Below are 21,720 nucleotides of genomic sequence, written 5' to 3'. Positions count from 1 at the left end.
TCGGATCTCCAGCAACTGTTCTTCTCCCCCCAGCACAAGTTCGATGTTCCAGAGGACGTGAGGAAGCAGAACTTTTCAAAGTTTGTAAATAAATACATGATTTGGCAAGCGGATTGCGAATGTGGCAAACGGACTACCGGGACTGTAAGCAGGGAGAGCTACCTCAAAGAGTCTCTACAGAAGCGTCTGCTTCCTCTGTTGAAGCAACAGGAGGGCTCTACGAACTTCTGGTCGGACTTGGCTTCATGCCACTATTTAAATGTTGTGCTGGAGTGATACGAAGCCAACGTAGTGACTTTCGTACCCAAGGACATGAACCCTCCCCCCGCCCCACAACGCACCGGAACTAAGACGCATCGAAAATCCTGGGCATGAATCATGAATCAGACACTACAGAAGTATCCAAAGGAGATCAAATCTGATACGACGAAAAAATGGGTTTCCGTACGGAAGAAGCTGTAGCCATAAATTGTATAGAAGATAGAATCAAATAAGTAAGGTGCGCGCGTTCGGTTATGGTATTGAAGTTGAATGAAATAATCCAACACCGGGAACTAGATCAAGAAGATCGCGTCGAAGCAGCGATGGCGTGTCTTGGCCGCTCTAGAAAATACACGACTCAATGTTTTGCTCGTTTCTATTAGTTAACGACCATTCTACCCAAACGGACAAATTCTTCCACGTTATAAAAGAAAGCTCTATGTTGTTTCTTTACGGATTTCGTGCTCGAATCGAATGAAACGAATATATCCAAACCAATTATCCCGACGAGGGCGGCCAAAGCCCATCTTGTGTGCAGCTTACCTGGCTCAATTTTTTTAGGATTTGAGCTTACGGTAATTTTAAAATCAAACCTTTTTCATCTGTTTTCTGAGGATATTCCACGTTCAATAAGGTACGATTTTAATTGAATAGAGATATTATAGCGTATAATGCGCATTGGTAAAATTTGAAATGGTTGACAAAATACCGTGGAACTCCAACTTCTCGTATTCTGATTAAGATCACAAAAGTTCTGTTTGATTCCTGAGATTTTTTAACATTAAAAAACTGCAAAAAATGTATGATTTGCGGCATAGAGCAGAAATATTATTTAACATAAAGGATTTTGGAAACAACATATCCCTAAACTCCAAGTAGCCATATTTTTCAAAGAAACGAGGTTATTTCCAATCATAGTAAGTTTTTAAAATAGATATAAACCATAATTTTGTGAAGAGTAGTTCAAAAGTTATAGGATTTAATGTGTTTTTCACTCACAGCGACAATGCTAAAAACTTCGATCGAAGTGGGCCAAAATTTTGTAAAAGATGTGAAAATTGGCATCTAAGCTTACTTTGATATTTGTCTAAATATGTGTTTTAGGACAATGCCTTGCTGAAGGTACTTTACTTCTATAACACAATTACAAGCAGCAAATAATTAATTTCACTTTTATTTTCAGTTTCCTACCTTTGTACCACGAATCTTTTTAGCTCATTGAGCATTAAGCCATCACCACCATCAGCCATTCTTTATTTTAATTTTACTAAGAATCCCCAAACGGTCTAATAAAGAAGCTAACCACTGTTGGAGCAAACCATCGCCCAGCTTGAACACCGACAGATTTAGCGAATCTTACCTCATCGTACGCGAGAGCAACACTGAATGAACTATAGAAAGAGAGATAAAAAGAAAACGAGAATCCGTGTTTATGACACGATCGCATCGGCGCGATTGCTCATACACCGCCGCCGTGGTTGTGTCGTGGATGCTGTGGGACACAAGATCGACTTACCGCGAGAACCTGTGAGAAATAAATAACCACAGCAGCCGCAGCAGTAGCAGCAAAAATAACAACAGCAGCAACAAAATCAATGGCGGTAGTCGACCGCCGGAGAGCGAATAGTATATACACAGAGCGACGACGGAGTGCCACCTATTGGCGGCGGCCCATGTGTCAACGTCGTCGTCGTCGTCGTCGTCGTTGGTCGCGGAGCGAGAATAAGCGCTCCTTTGCCGTGTGCCGATTGCAGCGCGATCCTCATTGAGAAGTACGCGGTGGAGAAGGAAAGTGTGCTTTTTTGTTCGCTGCCGTTCCGCGCGGTATCTAATTAGTGCAAAGTCAACGGGCGGATAAAGGATAATCATCGAGTGGCGGTTTGTTGGTGAAATCGCGGGAGGACGACCAGAAAGGGCCAACTGGTGTATGACACTGGTACTTAACATTGAGTGAGTGTGAAAATTGGTCATCGAAAGGTGCCAGATGCGATCCGCCTCAGCGGAACAACGCGCTTATGCGCGTGAAGCGTATTTTTTTTGTTTGCCACACGACGGCACAGGATTGGTGGTGCTTGCTTGCTATGGAAGAGAAGTTCGGTTAAAGAGCAACCGCTTGAGATAAAGAAGATAAATATGCGAATATAATAAGTGTACGGAAGTGTTTGGGGCGGTTTTGCGGAACGACTGAGGTCACAGCTGTGCGATATGGGGAGTCTTTCACGGGGTTGGTCGTTGGAAGTTCGACATAGAAGGAATACTGGTGATCGTTTTACGGGACTAGCTGGTTTTCTAAGTAAGGAATAATCTCCTAAAATAGATACTCGCTTCAAGCGACGATTGAGTGCTGCGGTAGTCACTGGGCAGAGGAGCTGGGGAAGCAGGCGCAGAAACACTGGTCAACGAGTGGTCGTACGAGAGTACAGCTTTTTGCATGGCAACAGGAGATGGGGTTGGGAACTGTTGGTTGACGGAAGAGGTAGTGATATCGCTTTTCGATTTTTCGCTCTTTGCCGTGTATGTCGCGGCATTTTTTCTTGAACCTCTTCTCAGCAGTTTTTTTTGTTGCACGGATTCTCTTCGTATGTTCCTCATTCACTCTTCTATACACGCCCACCCTTTCGCTGCCAACCATCTTCCTGGGTAGCCCAGGCACAGGAGACCGACTGAGCTGGCGGAACGGTGTTAACAGATTTTTAATTTTTGCATATAATGAACCTCGACTGCTATATCTTCTCATGTGTTACCTTTTTCTATTTGCCAATTTTGCGTGGAAGATCGTAAAGCAGTAGTAGCAACGGCAGCAGGCCAGGTTGTCAAAGCAACGAACGGATTTGCAAACTAGCTTCCCGCTGCATCAAGACTGCACTAACCAACACCTTCGTATGTAAAACTAGTTGATTAACAGCTCCCCACATACAGCCAGTGGCGAAGAGCGTTGTGAGCTGTGCTATCAGATTTCTGCGGGTTTACTGCAGCAAATATCTGCTCTATGTATGTACATATATAGCGAACAGAGTTGATCAGCAGTTGGGTTGTTCTCCCGCGAGATTTAATACGCAATCAGTTCGCCAGGAATGAAACTGCGCAAGGAAATGGATCTAGTTTTTGAAAGTGATTGCAAAGCATTTCTCAAATGACAAAAAAAAGAAACTGTTGAGTAGGTGTTGTACATGAATTGTTGAATCTATCAAGTGACAAAAACGATAGGAACTGTGGTCAGTTAAAAATCTTCAAGTAATCGAAACAAAAGACTGGTTTTCTACTTGTCTAAATCATTAACCAGCCACTCCATTACATCGCCTCCCTCCCCGGACTAATGGTCACCTAATGAAGCGAAGACAATTGAGACCCACTTGAGGAAAGGGTCGTCCCTTAGTACAAAAGTTTTACTCACTGCGCTAAAGCAAACTTCATCAGTCGAGTGTTTTGTTTGCATATTGTAATTAGACGAGAAACGCAAACAACTTTTCCACATTCCACGTCCCTCTAAATTGGTGTCCAGCTTATTTTTCTTCGAGCTGTGTGTGTTGTGTGTAGCCTTTTCCCCTATTTTCGTTCAACTCGGCACGGTCTGGGAGTCCCTCTCCGGTACCGAGCGCGCATATATTGCAATATTTGCCGTTTTCTTTCGTGAACTCACTTGTGGTGCCGCGCCGGGGCCTTGTGTGGTGCACATGCAATTATTCGTATTAACGTTCAGCGATCTAGCCGCACATACCACATTCACTCCTAGATATGGGCTTAGTTATGACGCGACGCTAAAAGGCAGGCTTTGCATTCGCTTGCCACCGTCGCGCTGCCCATGCCGGGAGCGTTTGCAACCCTTTTGGGGCTCTTGGCCTGCTTGTTTCTGCAGTACGATTTGAGAGCATCATCGCACCGGTAAAGGCGTTCGCTTCAGGGATGGAATGTCGATGATTGTCTGCGCTATGTGAACTAATAAAAATATTACATCAAAATTTCAGTGCTGTGAACTTTTTGATCGTAAAGTAAAATCAATTACTGTATTTCTTGTGATTTTTGCTTCTTTGAAAATCTTAATAATAACGTATGGGCTAGTACACGAGGGACAGAATTGTGTATAAAAGGTACTTCGAAGATAAACTGTCATTTCAAAATATTGAGTTCATGCTCTCAGTTCATAAGAGCGGTGATCGTCGAAATGTAGGAGACAACAGAGACATAACTAGCTTATCTGCAACCAAGATATTTGAAATTGTAAGCATTTTCGTACTCTCACGCTCGAAAAGTTACATCTGCATCGATCAACAGGGGTTTATGCCCGGACGACCATAAGCACAACTTCTTCATATGATTTCAACAAGCAGACAATGTACTTGTATGACAGGTGGGAGTGTTTTGAAGTGGTTTTAGTGGAGGTAACAACATAAAATCGTGTATTGGACATTTTACAATGATTTTCCTTAACCCCGCAAAACCACGGGGTTGGCAGCAGAGGGTTAAGTTGTTTGGAGAGATGATAGTTATTATATGATAACTAAAAATATAAAAATGTTCTATAAATTGCAAAGTTATTGCCGTGTTAACCTGAAAATTTGTCATTTCATTCATATAGGAACAATAATTGAAATTATGTCAATTTATGCGTTGCAAGATTTGAAATAACTTCGAAGTGTGGTCACGACATATGTCATATACATTACCAACCCATCTTTTCCATTATGCATTCGTCCTAATAAGGACGGTGATGGTATGGTGATACAAGACGAGAATCTTTTGAAACGATTCAAACCTTGCCGATGATTTGTTTCTACTGCGTACACACATACGAACATTCCCCTTTCGCAGCTCATACCGAATGAGCACGCTTTGCATCAAGGCGTTCCTATTTATTAATTTTTCGGTGCATGTGGAAGGCCATCCTTTTGTGCGATAAATGAAAATATTTTCATCATTCGTTTTGGTGTAGCTTTCGCTTAGTGGTACAAAAACCTTCGGGTTTGTAGATTAATTTGAAAAATATTTTCTTATATGATAATTATTTTTAATTATACAAATTAATAAAAGGAACTTCCTAATAAAATTCCATTTCCATTATATATTCATCCTAAGGACGGTTTGCATATAACTATGACACAAATCCATCCACAATTAACAGCGCTAACGGAAAATAAGCACCACTAATTCTTTACAAGAATTTTGCTAGTCCTGGATAGGACTATTGGCAACATTAGAGACGCGTGAATTTACTTATCTTCTTCGGGCAGCCTTCTTGGCAGGTTTGGCGGCCTTCTTTGGCTTTGGAGTCTTCGGCTTGTTCGCTGCAGCCTTCGATATTTTTGGTGGCATTTTTAGTGGCAGTTGCTACCGCCTTTTCAGTTACTGCGTTTCTTAACCTTTGGCTTTTTGGCCTTTTCACCGCCACCAGCTCCACCTACGTTTTTCTTCTTCCCCCCGGCGGTAGCTGATTTGATTGGTCGTTCGATGCAGCTTCTCAATGGACGACCTAACACCTAGCACGCACGTCCGTTTTGCACTGCGTCATACACACGTCTGGCTTTGAGAAAAGCCGTTATGAACTTGCGTCACCCCTATTTATAGGTTTTATCATTAATGTTGATTCTCATTTAAAGTAGTTTTTGAACTATTTAAACAAATTTTATGTAGCAAACAACGTAGCGGTAGCAAGCGTCGAATGTTTTCCTTCCGATTTATGAAACAAGATTAGCAATCCGTTTAGTAGAAGGAAAGTTATTAAGGTTCAAAATGTACTATCGCGTTCTCGCTCGTTCTCGTGCCGTGCATGAGTCTTTCCTTTCCGTCCGGCTTCTAATGGCTTAACCAAAACGAATATGCCGGCTTTCCCCCACCAACTACTCTCGCCAAGCAACTCAATACAAATAATCATAGGAACAAACATATAGTGGACCTATATTTAAAACTTTTCATCATTTTATTGTTCGGTTGGTGCACCTTATTGACGGCTCTGTGTGGGATGGACTGAAAATTTTCACTTTTCCGAGTTGTTTTCGAAAGATTTTTCAATGCACTATTTTTCCGTTGATAGTGAATGTACTACATATTTCAAAAATTAATACAACATTGGTACAAATATTTTCGACAAAATGCCGAAGAAATTGATTAAATCCCATCAGTAGAACAAAAGATATAAGCGTTCAAAATCTTACATCATTTTACTTCCGAAATTTTGAAAAGGGGCCCCTATATTAAAAGGTAAGTCATTAGTCACGACAAAATGTCACGCACGACTGGGCGTACCCCGGATTTTCATTGAATGGCTGAGTTCTTACTTGTGTGACAGAGTCACACTTGGCTTGGCTTTTGCCTCTCTTCTCAATTTGTGAACAAATTTGGTGTCACTCAAAGCAGTAACAGGGGACCTTTCTTTTAATAAACGCCAAAATTGACTCTCGGCATATTCTGTCCCTTTTTGATTTTCGCACCTCGCAACGATCTCTACACTCATCTGGCTTACTACGATCACGATTCCACAGTACGTTTGATTTTGCGTTTTATTTTTTTTTTAAATTCGACTGCGTTTATGTCCGACCTCGCGATATTTGTGCCGTCACAGTCAACGTGACGCTATAATATAGACAGGAAACACGTCTAACCCTCTGATAATTTCAAAAGAGTAGCAGCAATAGGCAGTGATGCAAATGCCCATCACATAATTTGGAGCAGCTCAAATTAACATTGAGAAATTAATGCTTAATACTTAAAATACACCAATCTGCATACACTTAAAATAGAAAATCGTCCAACATTGGCACAATCTGGCAGAGATGATGTGTTAGATGTAACTCTCTGCTCCGACAATATTACGCATGAGCTAACAAACTGGTTTGTACCGAACGAGGTCGAACCGTCGTTATCTCATCACAAAATAAATCATCTTTGATGATTTAAACGTCTCGAAGAGGTCTTGGCAACTAGGTTCCGTGGGTATTTTCCAACGATTGAATCTACAAGGATGAGTTCGTGGATCATAACCACCTAACTCATAGCAGCAGCATTCCAAGAGGCCTGTCCCCTTCGAGCTTTGCATGCTCTTCTAGAGGAACTTCATGGAGAAGTTCGATTACTAGACTCAAACTCGCAGTAGTGCCATCAATTAAAGAATTCAGAGCAACACGCCGGTGAGATCGTTTTGTGTTGTTCTTCAATCTTTATAAATTTTACCTTATCGTAAATACGTGCCAAAATCAAAAACATTAAATTGGTACGGGGATGTATTCGCGTGGGGCTCATTGTATATGAAGGCGACCTCAGAATGTACGTTGAACAGACATGCTGGAAATGGGTCGTTGGATGTACAGTAGATCTATCGCCTTTCATCTCCAGGGCTAAACATGTGTACAATGTACACTGTCCATCTATGGATAATACAAAATTTATCAATAAATAGATGCAGACAAGTTTCTTTTATAAATAGCACTGCCGTTCAGTGGGAGATGGATTATATAATCACACACCCACAAATATTGCTTGTTGAGTTTTCCTGTGTCGTTCCAGTGTGTCAAGACCGACCAAACGACAAGGATCCTGGTACGATGGTAGTTCCAGATGATTCCGTCAGGAAAGGTATCTCAGTACATGAAAAAAAACCGTTCATAAATTCGTAAACAAAAGGTCACGATTTCGTGAACTGAACGATTTACGAAAACCGTGACCAAGTTCCTGAAATTATGAATAATAAACCTCGTATTCATGAAACTATTTGTGTTTTCTAAAATAATATATACATGGCGTTACATTAGAATGGTTGGTTGGGTTACTGTTGTTGTTCCTTGGACATGTTTAGTTTTTGTTGTGATTCTTGTTCATGATTTGGGACTACACAGTCGACAGTCAAACGTTGTTCATGATTTCAAGAGCTTCTTCGCGATTCTTGTGAATGACGTTAGCGGAATTAAAGTTCATGATTTCAAGATCTTAGTCGCGATATTCGTAATTTCCATTTACGTTATCGTGATATTTTAGTCATGAGTAGAGTGCTTCCTGTTCACGATTTCAGGATCTTTGTCATGATTTTAAATATTTGCGTCACGAGTTGTGTGATTTAAGTTCATGATTTCAAGATCTTAGTCACGATTTTCGTAATTTCTGTTCATGTTATCATGATATTTTAAAGTTTACTTTCAAAGAGTGGTGTAACTAATGTTCATGATATCTGCAGTTTTATCATGGTATTCGTAAATTCTCTTAGCCTTATCGTGATCTATTACTTTTTGGTTACTAATGGGTTTTTTACTCGGAATAACGTGACAATATGAACTGGATCATTACAATAAGACTCATTCGCGATATCTGGTTCTGTGAACTATATCACGCATACTATTTTGGGTTCTCAGTGCAGTTTTCGTTTTCTGTCCGGACATCACAATGAACCTTATCAAATAAATAACGATGTTCGAGGTTCTTAAAGTTTTTTTATATCTACTACTCGTACCTATTACTGGTCGCTAGTAGCTGGATATTTCATAAAAAAAAGTGCACGGAACAAAAATGATTCCGCGAATAATACTCCAACTTTTGTGATAGAGTTCACGTAAAAATTTCATCACCAAATTGAATGATTAGGGAATGCATGAAATTGTAAATGATTAGGGATATCTTCTAAATATCACAAGCACACCAATAGATACTAGATAGATCGTAAATCATGTACTAGGAACCATGAACCAGTTCACGAATACATGAATATTTTATGATTTCGTGAACTTTTTCACGAAAACGAATGATAAGTTGTGACTATTAAATTTGGTATCATGAATTAGTTCCCCAAAAAAAGAATAATATTTCATGATTTCGTAAACTATTTCACGAGTACGGATATTGGATCGTGACTAGTATGTTAGGAATCATGAACCAGTTCACGAATTCATGAATATTATTTTATAATTTCGTGATCTATTTCACGAAAACGAATGGTAAGTTGTGACTATTATACTAGGTATCATGAACCGGTTCACAAATACATGAATAATATTTCATGATGTCAACTATTTTACGAGCATGGATATTGGATCGTAACTAATATATTAAAAATCATGAACCAGTTCACGAATGCATGAATAATATTTGATGATTTTGGTAACGGATATTTGATCGTGACTAATATATTAGGGATCATGAATTAGTTCTCGAGGATTGAATGGATTCATGAATAAAATTCCGAATTTCGTGAAATAGTTCACGAAAAAATAGCCAGAATATTTTCATTTTGTGAACTATTGTTCCTATAACTATGAAAAAAATCATGAGTCAACCTTTGATTTTATGAATAATGTTCATAAAGTTGTGAACTAGTTCTTGGCGGAAACCGTGACTGAAGTTCACAAAACAAAATTAAATATTTCCACTAATGAAAGCGTTATGCGGGCGTTACTGAAGGGAAATTGAACATAATTATAATAGTCATGATTTTTGGTCATGGTCCTGTTTTCGTAACGTAAAAACGCGATTGTTCCAGAATTCATGGCACTTTATTCACGATTTTGGGAACAATTTTTTTTTCGTGTACGAGTGGAAAAAAATCTTTTCTCCCTGCATTCAATCCTGAGGATCTACATAAGCTGATGAGGAACTCAAATTAGGCATGTATTATCGAGTAAGGGACCATTCATAAATCACATAACGTGTTTAGGAGGGGGGGAGGTAGGGGGTATGAAAAGTTGTGACATGTTGTGACATATAAGGGAGGGGAAGTAAGCTAGATCGTTACGCAGCATGTTTTTACTGGGCAAAAAAAAATTCGAAGAATTTACGTAATAGGGGAGCGGGGATAGAGAAATTTGTGACAATTTTGTTACATGGGGGAGGGGGGAATCAATTTTTGGCAATTTTCGCGTTACGTAATTTATTAATGGTCCTTACTGTGCGTACCAGCGAGTAATAAAACGCCTTCAAACAGTGAGGATCCTTAAAGTCCTAACCGATTTTGGAAATACACCGACGGTCCGGTTTGCTTTTGAGATTAAAGCTGATCGACGCGGATTGAACGTTGGCTTAGCATCTAACAAGACGTCGAGGTCGCTAACGTGATCAACTCTATTGAGCCTTCTCGGCCATCGAATTTGTAGTGGTAACCTATCGGACTAGTTATGAGCAGGAAAGTAATCACTTGACGCTTCGAAATGCCGACTATGAGCCAGTATCATCGATACCAGCCAACGAATAAATCCAAAAGCCCTTGAAGACGAGCGCAGTCATCGATAGAGCGGCTTACCAGGCATACCAAGCAGCAAAACAACATCATTGAAGAACAGCACAAACATCAGTGGTCTCATGTTGCTACCTTGTGGGACTCCAGATTTGCTCGTTAACTGAGAGGAACGCAAGAACCATACTTTTTGGTGCTGTAAAGAGTTGCATCGATTTTGACCTGATCTACAATCAAATTTTTGATTGAAGTATGTATGTTTACTATCCACAATGATCGGAAACGCCAAAAACGTCAACTTAATTCACTAGTGGCTTAACCCTCGAATATATTCATACATATTATATTGGAGAAATTGTTCATATGGATATTCCCAACAATCGAACGAAAATTAAAATTTAACATGACTCTGTGATTAAACTGAAAAATAGCTTTTTTCATGAACTGATAGAAAGTCGGTTTTCTCGACATAGTTTTTAAGATAATAAAAACATGCTAGACAATTCTATGGTAATGCTTCATTGAAGCTTAGTTATTTTTAATACAACTTTTCGTAGATTGCAGACTGATGGCTCTCATTTTCAGCCAAACTACTTGAGGAGCATTGTTTGGGAATAACAATTGATCCAGTCCAAGCGAGAGTTTCGCCTGAGAGCCACCATTGCGGGCCACGACCATCTTTAAAGTAACTTGGGATGAGAAAGGAAGTGTTGATGTGGTACTTACTTAACGGAAGGCCCCGACTCAGTGATACTCCCATAAGTACCACGGATTGGGTAGTGGGTGGGTTGTTAGTCAGGATTCGCATCAAGCAAGCGATGCGACTGAGACTATATGTTTGTGCATGTTTGAATAGTTTATTGACTGTAGGATACGTGAATCTTCTAGGCGTTTAAGGTTGGACAGAGAATGCGCAAAAATCGGAAACGAAAAAAGCAGTTTTTTTTCCACACCGTTTGTTAGATCTTCATAAGAATCAATCAGCAGTACTGTATCAACATTCTACATAAGCTTTTTATGAAGATCTAACAAACGGTGTGTAAAAAAACTGCTTTTTTCGTTTTCGATTTTTGCGCATTCTCTGTCCAACCTTAAACTCTGGCTAATCGTTTATCGAGATTGTTTCATCGAAAACAACTTGAACTCCGGACAGCCGGCTGTCGGGAGTGTTGTCGACAATGTAAAATGAACCATAAACAATGAGTTTAAAAGTGGTATGGTGGAACATTCAAAAATTATGTCACGCAAAGATTACCCAATACTAACTCATTCTCTGTCATATTACCACGCTATTTTTCCCCTTGGTCTAATACGAATCAAATTCTTTTATTTTTTCCTTCATTTTGTAGTGGCACTTTTATGCCGCTACCCGCAAAAGTGTTCATGTTTTATGGAATTTCCTATATACATGGCGCAATCGTGCGTAAAACGGCCGATTGCGTCAAAGAACATGACGTGCCCCCCTCCCATTTATATCACAATTAGTCATATCTCTTCCTCCTAATAGCGTGGCAGAATTTATAAATGGTCCTTATTGGTATAATCACAAACATATTGAGATCCCGTAACTTGAAGTTTTCCACCTCGTTCGAGTAAACGTTCCGATATTACAATGAAGACGCGAAACAGAAAAAATATAAATACTGCGTTCCTAAACGATATTAACATCATGCACGAATCAAACACCCCTCGTTTCCAAATAGTACGTACTTATTCTTAACTCAGTATAATTGACTGATGAGTAAATGGACTAAAATTAAAGCATTAAATATGACCATAAAACATTTGTTTCTCGTGCTGAACTGATTGCCGCAAATTGGTAATTGGATTTAAATTGGCCTAGCGAATTGTCAATTCTCCACCCTCATACATAATTCAAAAGTCATTCACTCAGACAAGACCATGCGTATTTCCCACCCGCATTAAAGACCCAGTGGATTCGTTTCCTAGTTGGTCAAATAAACACTAAACAAACAAATGAATTAGTTTGTTCAGTCTAAAGAAATGTCAGCTCGATTGGCATAAACCAATTACAATGCCATCATATGAAAGTACATTTAAAATTACATACGACAAAATATGTGCAATTCAGAATATAACGAAATGAAGATTGTTTATTTATTTGCATTTAAAAAAAGATCGGAAAAAAATAGTTGCATAACCAAGGTGGTTCACTTTCAAAGATAGCACTGCTGATGAATCACTGTATAAAAATTGGTGATAAGGGACGCGGACGAAAATAGCTGACCACCGCCTACAACTTTTCATTGTGAGTTTTTATACAAAAAAGTTCGAGGCAAATGTGGAGGTAGTAAAACCACACAAGTCCAGAAAATTCATGTTCTTCAGTAAAATTCTTTACAACGGGTATCTCTAAAAATTTGTCGAAGAAACCAACTTTCTATCAATTCAGGAGAAAAAAGTTTTTTTTCGTGCATAGTAACCAACCTAAATTTAAATATTTTATCAGATTGCGCTGATTTCCAATTTACTAATTGTAAGAAAACAATGCTAGAACGGCTAACATTGAAAGTTCATGAGATTAGTCGCGACTAGCGATAATTGCCCCATCACCTCAAACCAGAATGCTCGGCATTTAAGAAAAAAAAAAAGTAGTGAGTTCTGTTTGCGCAAACACAAAACCTGCTCCTTCAGTACACCCCGCCCGGTATCAATACAAAACAAGCTCCCGCGCGTGCAATAGAATCGAAAAAAAAAAATCATCGTCATTGGCCATCGGTTCGCTAAATTGCGTCTCGCCCTGGAAATACCCATTGTGATGGATTGCCGCCTGCCTACACTTATTTACCTACGACCAGGCCGGTGTGGTACATTTCGAAAGGGGTAGGTTAGTAAGCAAATAGACCACAGCTGTTAGCGAAATTCGAACGACACCAGGAACACGCGTCACCCGTTGAGGAACGATCCGTCGAAAGCTAGCTACGGTCAAGTAGCACATCGGTGACGTCTTTCACCCACGAATCAACCGCAACCCACCACTCGAAAAAGAGACGACGAGACATTGTGGAACCATGCTGCATTATGCGTAGGAGCCTTGGCAGTAGGCGACGACTGCAGCAGTTTAAAAGACTTGAACGACTGTTTACGCGACGAACTTTGTTTAGTGTACTCTTCTCATGCATATTCCTTCCTTTCATTCCAAGCAAGTGTTCCTCCGGTCGCGGCGTGATTCATACTCGTTTATGTGAAATTGAACAAGTCGTTTGTTTTTTTTTTTTTCAGATTCATGTAAAATGGGAAACTGGTTATATTTGTTTACCATTCTGACACTGGCAGTGTTGTCCAGTGGAAATCGGGAACACAAAGTAAGTAGATGGAATGAAATGGAGACGCCTGGTGTGCCGCATTATAAGCAACTCCCTTGTTTGTAGGTTCACAACATTGTGCTATATCCTGATAAGCATTCTTGGTGTACAACACGAAACATTAGCCAAGTGATTAGTTACCCTGGTTGCAAACAGGTAACGATTGATAACAATGTGTGTGTGGGAGCTTGCTTCAGTTACTCGATTCCACATACGGAACCTTCGGATCCCGGGGAAGTCATTGGTCCATACTGTGACAGCTGTCAGCCATCGGAAACCTCATGGCATCATGTGAGACAAAGTCATGCTTTTCCACAAAACTTTTGCAATAAATGTATCTTTTTTTAGGTCACGTTAGATTGTTCGGAAAATTCCATCTCCAACGGTGACGAGGAAACGAAACCAACTGTCCTGGTGAAACGTGTCCAAATTATCAAAAACTGTTCGTGCACTTCATGTGAGAAGCAAGCTCACAAAAAGCATCAGCATCACCACCATCAAGAACCCAACCAGGTGGTGCAAGTTACATCAACGGCAGCTTCCCTGATCCAGAACGACATTCCGGAACTGTTGGAAGTAGTTCCCTATAGCGAAAATGATACCGAACCGATTCACCACTCACCGGTTCACTCTCACCAGAGTGGATCCCACGGTACGACCTATCTTCAGCAGCACCAATTGAATCACTACGAACACCACAGCCACACCGACAATGTAAAGAAATTACTGCATCAAAAAATCGCCGGTCTGCTTAAGAGCATCGAAGAAAACAACTCAAAGCAGGACCGCGAACAGTTGGTAGAAATGATCAAGCTCATCAAGGGTTCCAGCGATCGCAACTGGGACGCACTGGTGGAATCCCTTCAAACGGAAAACACGATCCTAGATTTCGAGCGGCTTCGAAACGAGCTGGAAGTTGAAGAGGATCCAGAATTCCACCCGCAACCGAAAACACCCGAACAGGAAGATCACGAGCGTCTGCTCAAACATCAATTCGACATCCTGAATCACCATTCCAGTGGCGAGCAGCATCCACATCATCAACCACCGTTGCAGCATCATCACGTGGTGGGTGAGAAGATCGATCAGCATCATCACCTGGAACGAGGACCACACGGAGCACTGGTTATCAGCTCGGACGAGGAGGATGCCGTTTCCAGGATGAACCACGGGCACGAAATTAAGGAAAAGATTAACATTCATCCGCACGAGCTGAAACCGAATCATGTCGGGGCTATCCTGACCTATGATAATCACCACAGTGAGCATCCGAGTGGAAATGATGGCACCCATCATCATCACCATCATCAGCATCATCATAATGGCGCCGCTCGTCACCACGACGACAGCCGAGTGGAGTCGAATTGAGTTGCAAGAAGCGCGAGCTAAGTTTTTTATTGTTTTTTTTTCGGTTTCTAGTCGTTAGTGATCTTTGTTTTCGATTCTTACCTTGGCTCTAATCTTGCTTGTTTTATCATCAACCAACTGCTAGTTGACAATCGGACGGTTTTAGCCTTTAGAGTTTTAACTGTTTGCAAGCCGGTTCTATGCGGTATGCTGTCCATTATGATGATGACGCGCACACACACCGACACACGTGTGGCAGTGGTTTTTCTTATTATTAACACTTTGAGAAAGGTGTTGTATTTAGCCAACGTATTTACTCTCCATCATGGATGATGTTTTATTTCTTAATGTTTAGTATTTATTATTTTTTCTGTTCGGAAGCTGGTCTACGCAGAAGTGATTTGAATTGAAAGATACACAAAATTTTTGTACGGTATCATGTTGAGCATTGTGGGAGTTCGACGTCGGGAAAATAAGATAAGAAAGTTACGCAGACATTTTCAGAAAATAAATTTAATGACCTAAAAGGATTTCCTGAGAGATAGCATTTAAACGGGGAAGCGACGCGTGTGCTAGTGGTAGTTCCGATAGGAAATAATGAGAAGTTCTTGGAGGTTTTTCGATGATAAGGAAAAAGGAATTGAACTGGTATCCAAGAATAGGAAGATTTATCCAAAGCAAGAAGTAGCTGATTTTAAAAGGATTAGTAAACGAACCTGCCCAGAGAAGCCGTGTGGCATCCGGTCAAGAATTAAGTCACTAGTTTCCTGCTCCTATGTCGTAGGAGGCGACTGCATACAGGAGTCCCTAAGTCAAGGTTTAGTTCCTTGCCGAAGCCTTAATGGTTGGAGGGTCACAAATAATCCGGTCGCGCACGGAGCATTTTGGGGATTACCCTTACTGTGGTATGCGAATCTCTGACACAATGGACCGTTATTTTTTTCGCAAATCGCGACAAGCAAATTGTCATGTCCCACCTGATATGGCTCGCTAATGCGTTTTATCCCAATTTGCTTGGTGTCCTTTAGTTGTTGTGCAATATATGTTGTAGCTTTCTAATCAACAATGGTTTAAAATCACAAATCAATCTCCAGCATAAACGTACAGCGACTTTGAATATTTACGCAGGAAGGTGAACCGTTCTTCCATAAAGGAAACTTGTATATTGAAGAGTTACTTAATTGCTACAAGACAGGCATGACTAATCCACATGAAATGCCTCGTGCATGCATTCTGCAAATAAAGCTATTGATGCGTGTCTCATATCGGAGCTCACAACTCACAGTATTTGTGCTGTCACATTTACTCTGACTGTCGGTAACATAGATAAAAAGTATATATATTGTTCGGCATGTCTGCCGCATAGGGAATCATCACCATCTGATGATTTCAAAAGCGTTGTATTGTAGCTGATATGGGCTTTCCCGCAGTTGGCGCAGCTCAGACATCAAACTGAGTTGATTTGAACTGATGGAGTACATAAGTAGTACAAATCTACATGTACTGAATGTAGGAAACAGACTATTGCGAGGTCTGGAAGAGAGGAGGTGTTAGACAGAATGCTTTGCTCTAAACGAAATTCGCATGAACTGGGAAATTGGCAGGTTCCAAATAAAACTAAGCCGTCTATCCAATCATAAATATACATTTTTCGATTATTTTAATTTTACCCTAAATTTGGCCACATCGTCATCTTAAATCTACAAATCGAAACCTATTTTTGGAAAACTTGACGACTAAATTTCATGGACATTTTCCAACAATTAGTCAACTAGATGATTTGGATAACGTCGTGGGGACTAGGAGAACCCTTTGGAAGAGGGCTGTGCTAGAAACAATGTAAGATTTATTCCCAAAGGTAGATGCCCGAGATTTGATGAAGCCAAGAGTTTCAGCTCAAGTTCTTTTCTTCTAAAAGCTTTGGAACGGATAATCGCTCATCGCATCTGTTACCAAACCTGGCAGCACTGACGGCAAAGCACATAGCGAACCCCCCCGGTCGGATACCGCTAGTCTGCGTTCGAATGAAGTCATCGACAGGGAAATAAGCATTTAATGCAAGTCACCTTCGGTGGTTAGAAGCAGCATTTTTTTTATTGAATTATTGGGTTAATTACTTAGAAAGCCAAACTGTAAGTAAATGAAATATTATAATTGATGAAAACTCCAAATATATTTTTTCTCGTTCAGCTTAAAGAACACGGCATAAATAGCGGTTCTAATTAGAGGTCCGAAAAACTAACCTAACAAGCTTTAAGGAGTGCAATTTCCCAATAGTTTTCCTATGGTCATGCACCGCCTGGAATGTTTCGAGAGGAAAATGAACAACGATCCTGAATCACGAGAAAGCGTACAGCGCCAAATTGGCGAGTATCTGAAGAGCAACTACATCCACGAAGTTACTCCCTGGGAGCTGAAGTCTACTGACCCAGGAAAAGTGTGGCATCTACCACTGGGGGCAGTGAGAAACGCCAAGAAGCCGGGCAAAATCAGACTGGTGTGGGATGCCGCGGCGAAAGTCGGAGATGTTTCATTGAACGCCATGCTTCTCAAAGGTCCGGATCTACTAGAATTCCTCGCAGCGGTGCTCTGCGGTTTTAGGGAGCGTTCGGTAGTAGTTTGTGGAGATTTGAAACAAATGTTTCACCAGTTCAGAATACGCCAACAAGATGTACACAGCCAGCGCTTCGACTTTGGTAGCTTTGGAGCCACATGCTCTCCATGTCAAGCGCAGTATATAAAGAACCTGAATGCTAGAGAGCACGAAGCCGCTTTCCCCTGGGCTGCGATGGCCGTACTGAGGAAACACTATGTAGATGATTACCTCGACAGTTTCGACACGGAAGAAGAGGCAATTAAGGTTGCTTTAGAAGTTAAGGAGATACACACACGTGCAGGATTCGAGATAAGGAATTGGCATTCGACTTCGAAAACCCTGCTGCAACGGGTCGGAGAATCAAATCAACTACAAGCGAAGGTTATAAGCGTCGCCGTGGAAAGCGAAGCGGGAAGAGTACTGGGTCTACTGTGGCTGCCCGAAGAAGATGTCCTGGCTTTCACAGCCGAGCTGCAATTGGACGGAATCTCTCCGACGAAGCGGAATATCTTGCGCAGTGTTATGAGCTTGTTTGACTCCCAAGGACTGCTATCACACATTTCCATTCAAGGTCGAACGATTATCCAAGACACTTGGCGCAGCAAAGCCGAGTGGGTCGACGAGGTGATTGAAACGATTCGGAAACGCGGGAGAGCTCCAGCACCCAGCAGTGGCGGCGAAAGAGACGGATCAAAAGCACTTATATTAACAGCCCCTGTGGTCGTCAGTGTGGAACTATGGCCGTACGTGGACTTGACCGCCCCTGTCGCCTTGCTCCCCTGAACAATCGATAGATTCTTTATCTCATCAACCATTTTTTGCATCCAGTTCCCTACACTAACGACGCCGATCGTAGCAGGTCCATTCATGCCCGTCGAAGGCTCTTCCCTCGTCTGATCAAATATCCCCATAATGGCTTTGTTGGCTAGCCGATGCAGCTCCAACTTCTTCCGCTAAGTTTCAATTATAAGATTCTCCTCTATCTCCCGCTCAAGTGTACTTCTCTGCTCTTGGATCCATTGGAGGTTTGCCCTTGCCTGCTCAGTTAATAGCGAACGACTGGAATTTGTCGTATCGGTTGTTGTCGCGATCGTCGGCAAGCCGGACGGTATAGCGGGAAAGTTAATTGCGGGAATTTCTGCCGCCGATGTCATGTGTTCCGATGCACGAGCTGAACATTTTTCGCACAGCCAACTTTTGTCTGCTACGGTACTATCGACACCAGCGCACTGGTAGTGGATCCATTCCTCACATCCCGGGCAAAACACCATATCGTCCAGGTTGTTTGACCGGCGACAGACTTTGCAGTCGAATTTATCCGTTTCCGGCATCTTTTCCTCAAGAGGTAACTCGATAGCAAACTCTTGAAGCTTGTTAGGTTAGATTTTCGGACCTCAAATTAGAACCGCTATTTATGCCGTGTTCTTTAAGCTGAACGAGAATCTAACCTAACAACATCAGGAACGTTATGTTAGTTGAATATACACTACCTGCTAGTTGGCTGGATAGACTCATTTGCCCCGTTTATAAGAAAAGGCACAAGCTGGAGTGCGCTAATTACAGGGGGATATCTCTCCTGAACTCGGCGTACAAAGTACTGTCGCGTATCCTGTTTAGCAGACAGAGACCGCTCGAGGAATCCTCCGTCGGCCAATATTTTCGTGAGAACCACTCAACGACGGATCAGATGTTCAGTCTGCGGATGATCGTAGACAAATTCCGGGAGTACAACTTGCAGACCAACCATTTGTTCATTGATTTTAAGGCGGCGAACGACTCAGTGAAAAGAAATGAGCTGTGGAAGATTATCTCAAAACATGGTTTTCCGGTGAAACTGATTAGACTGATACGTACGACGTTGCATGTTTCAAAATCAAGTATTCGGATTGCAGGTCAGATCTCAACCTCATTTGTGACCTTAGATGAACCGAAGCAAGGCGATGAACGTTCGAATTTGCTGTTCAATATTGCTCTTGAAAGAGCTATCAGGAGAGTTGGCGTGCAAAGGAACTATAATCACAGGGTCGCATATGATCCTCGGTTTTGCGGACGATATTGATGTAATTGAAATCGATCGTAGAGCAAGGGGGAGAGGCATTCATGCCTTTTAAGAGGGATACAGGGAGGATAGGTTCAGTCATCAACTCAGCCAAGACAAAGTACATGGTCGGAGGTAAAGAGAGAGGTAGGTCTAGTGGTGTTGGTTCCGAGGTAGTGCTTGATGGTGACGTGTTTGAGGTGGTCGAAGAATTCGTTTATCTTCCCGCGAGGTAAAAAGGCGTATTGCAGCTTCCAACAGGGTTTTACAGTCTACGTAATCAGCTTAGGTCCTGCAATCTGCAAACGTCAACAAAATTTGCCTTGTACAAGACACTGATCCTCCCTGTCGCTCTTTATTGCCACGAGGCGTGGACGTTGAGGGAGGCAGATAGGAGAGCATTCAGGGTCTGCGAGCGTAAAGTTGCCTCGGACAATACTCGGCGGGATATGCGAAAACGGTGTATGGCGCAGACGCATGAATCATGAGTTGTACCAAGTATATAAAATCTGCGAGTATTGGTAAACAGCAGAGGCGACGCGTGGTTCCACCGTCAACCTGTTCAATACCCCAAAATCTAATTCAAGAGAGTCCCGCAGAAAAAAAGCAAAAAGATATATTACATCCGTATAGGCAACCACTTACTTCGTATTGAAAAAGATTTCTCAACTTACATTTCAACAACCATGTCTAAAGGCATTATTGAATACTCGTAAGTCATGTTATGATTCGAATTATCCAATGTAGAATCTTATTTTTTACACCGAGAATTATTCCTTCTTCTGTATAAGATAGGATGAAACATTTATTAACCTGTTTGAAATCATCTATTAATTCTACCAAACGTTGGCTATACGCAGTGGAAGAGGACCTGAGATCCGTGAACGAACGGGGGAACTAGAAGGACGCCGCCCAAGACCGACAAAGATGGAGCTCTACGATACGCCCGGTATTGGTGAGATGACGCTGTAGCCAAAAAGGTGCAAGGTTGGTATACACTGCGTAAAATTCATAATGCATATCAGTGTGGGACACGATCACTCTGCTTCACAATGTTGTTTACAACATTGAAAAGGTCTCTCTCTCTAGCAATCTAGCTTGGGTGTATTCCTAAATTTAATGGTGCTTTTGGCAATATGTCTTTCCAATATATTCTGGAAGCGACGCGCGTTCATGGAGCATCTGTATGTATCTCGGGTTGGATAAACGCAATGCTTAGTAAGCGCATTTTTTGCTCGTCACTGAGACATGTAGAGATGAAGAAGTTGAGTATTTGCGGCAGTCCTCACCTATAGAATCTGGTTTCCAACGGATTGTTGAGGAACTCAATGAGCTTGGAGTACGGGTTTACTGAGGAATACCTAATACCAATTACTGGACTTTGCATCGGCAAAATATTTGGAAATTAATTGCAGTTCTTTGACACTGAACTACTATGTGCGGATCAAGTCAAGTATTGGATTCCAAATTGAGCTGTTCTGCTCACATTGAGAATGCGCCTGGCCTTCGGGCAGGGCAAACGAACTTTTGGAAAGACGTGGGGTCTCAAACCCAAATACATCCATTGGATTTACACCACAATTGTACGACCAATACGTATGTCTTGTATGGTTGCAGAGTAGGGCATGCAAAATTTTTTTTTGAGTTCTCCAAATGTCACAACATTTGGACAATTTTAGACTCCCGCCCACTTCGCTTGAAATTTTTGAAATTGGTGCCATGGGAAAATATAGAGGAAAAATATATTAAATGCTATAACTTTTGAAGTAGCAATCAGAAAATTACAATTTATATTTTTTTAAAGGAAATAACCTTAGTCTTTGAAGGAAGACATTCCTCTTTCTAGAAAAATACGGGAAGGTGGGGTACTGGGTCATTTTGGTCCCTAAATCCCCTATTTTTTAATAATGTTTCTGCTTCGTGATGCAAATCATACACATTTTGGAGTTTTTCTGATGTGAGAAAATCTCAGAAATCGAACGGAACCTTTTTTATCTTTGTCCGA

At 41.3% G+C, this 21,720-nt stretch overlaps 1 protein-coding gene across 1 annotated transcript; it reads left to right on the top strand.

The window, feature by feature from the left end:
- Positions 1-1,938: 1,938 nt before the first annotated feature.
- Positions 1,939-15,611, top strand: LOC131692456 (histidine-rich glycoprotein-like). Its single transcript, XM_058979515.1, has 4 exons — positions 1,939-2,211; positions 13,652-13,734; positions 13,801-14,025; positions 14,083-15,611. Exons 2-4 carry the CDS (start codon positions 13,663-13,665, stop codon positions 15,100-15,102), a joined length of 1,317 nt encoding a protein of 438 aa, XP_058835498.1. The 5' UTR covers positions 1,939-2,211; positions 13,652-13,662; the 3' UTR covers positions 15,103-15,611.
- Positions 15,612-21,720: the final 6,109 nt, after the last annotated feature.

This window comes from Topomyia yanbarensis, chromosome 1, assembly GCF_030247195.1.
Source record: "Topomyia yanbarensis strain Yona2022 chromosome 1, ASM3024719v1, whole genome shotgun sequence".
Taxonomy (NCBI): domain Eukaryota; kingdom Metazoa; phylum Arthropoda; class Insecta; order Diptera; family Culicidae; genus Topomyia; species Topomyia yanbarensis.
This window is presented reverse-complemented; position numbering and strand designations above follow the sequence as displayed.

Coding starts and splice junctions, on each gene's coding strand:
- LOC131692456 (XM_058979515.1), top strand. CDS start 13,663: ATGGGAAACTGGTTATATTTGTTTACCATTCTGACACTGGCAGTGTTG. Junction 13,735..13,800: donor GTGGAAATCGGGAACACAAA/GTAAGTAGATGG, acceptor CCTTGTTTGTAG/GTTCACAACATTGTGCTATA. Junction 14,026..14,082: donor CGGAAACCTCATGGCATCAT/GTGAGACAAAGT, acceptor ATCTTTTTTTAG/GTCACGTTAGATTGTTCGGA.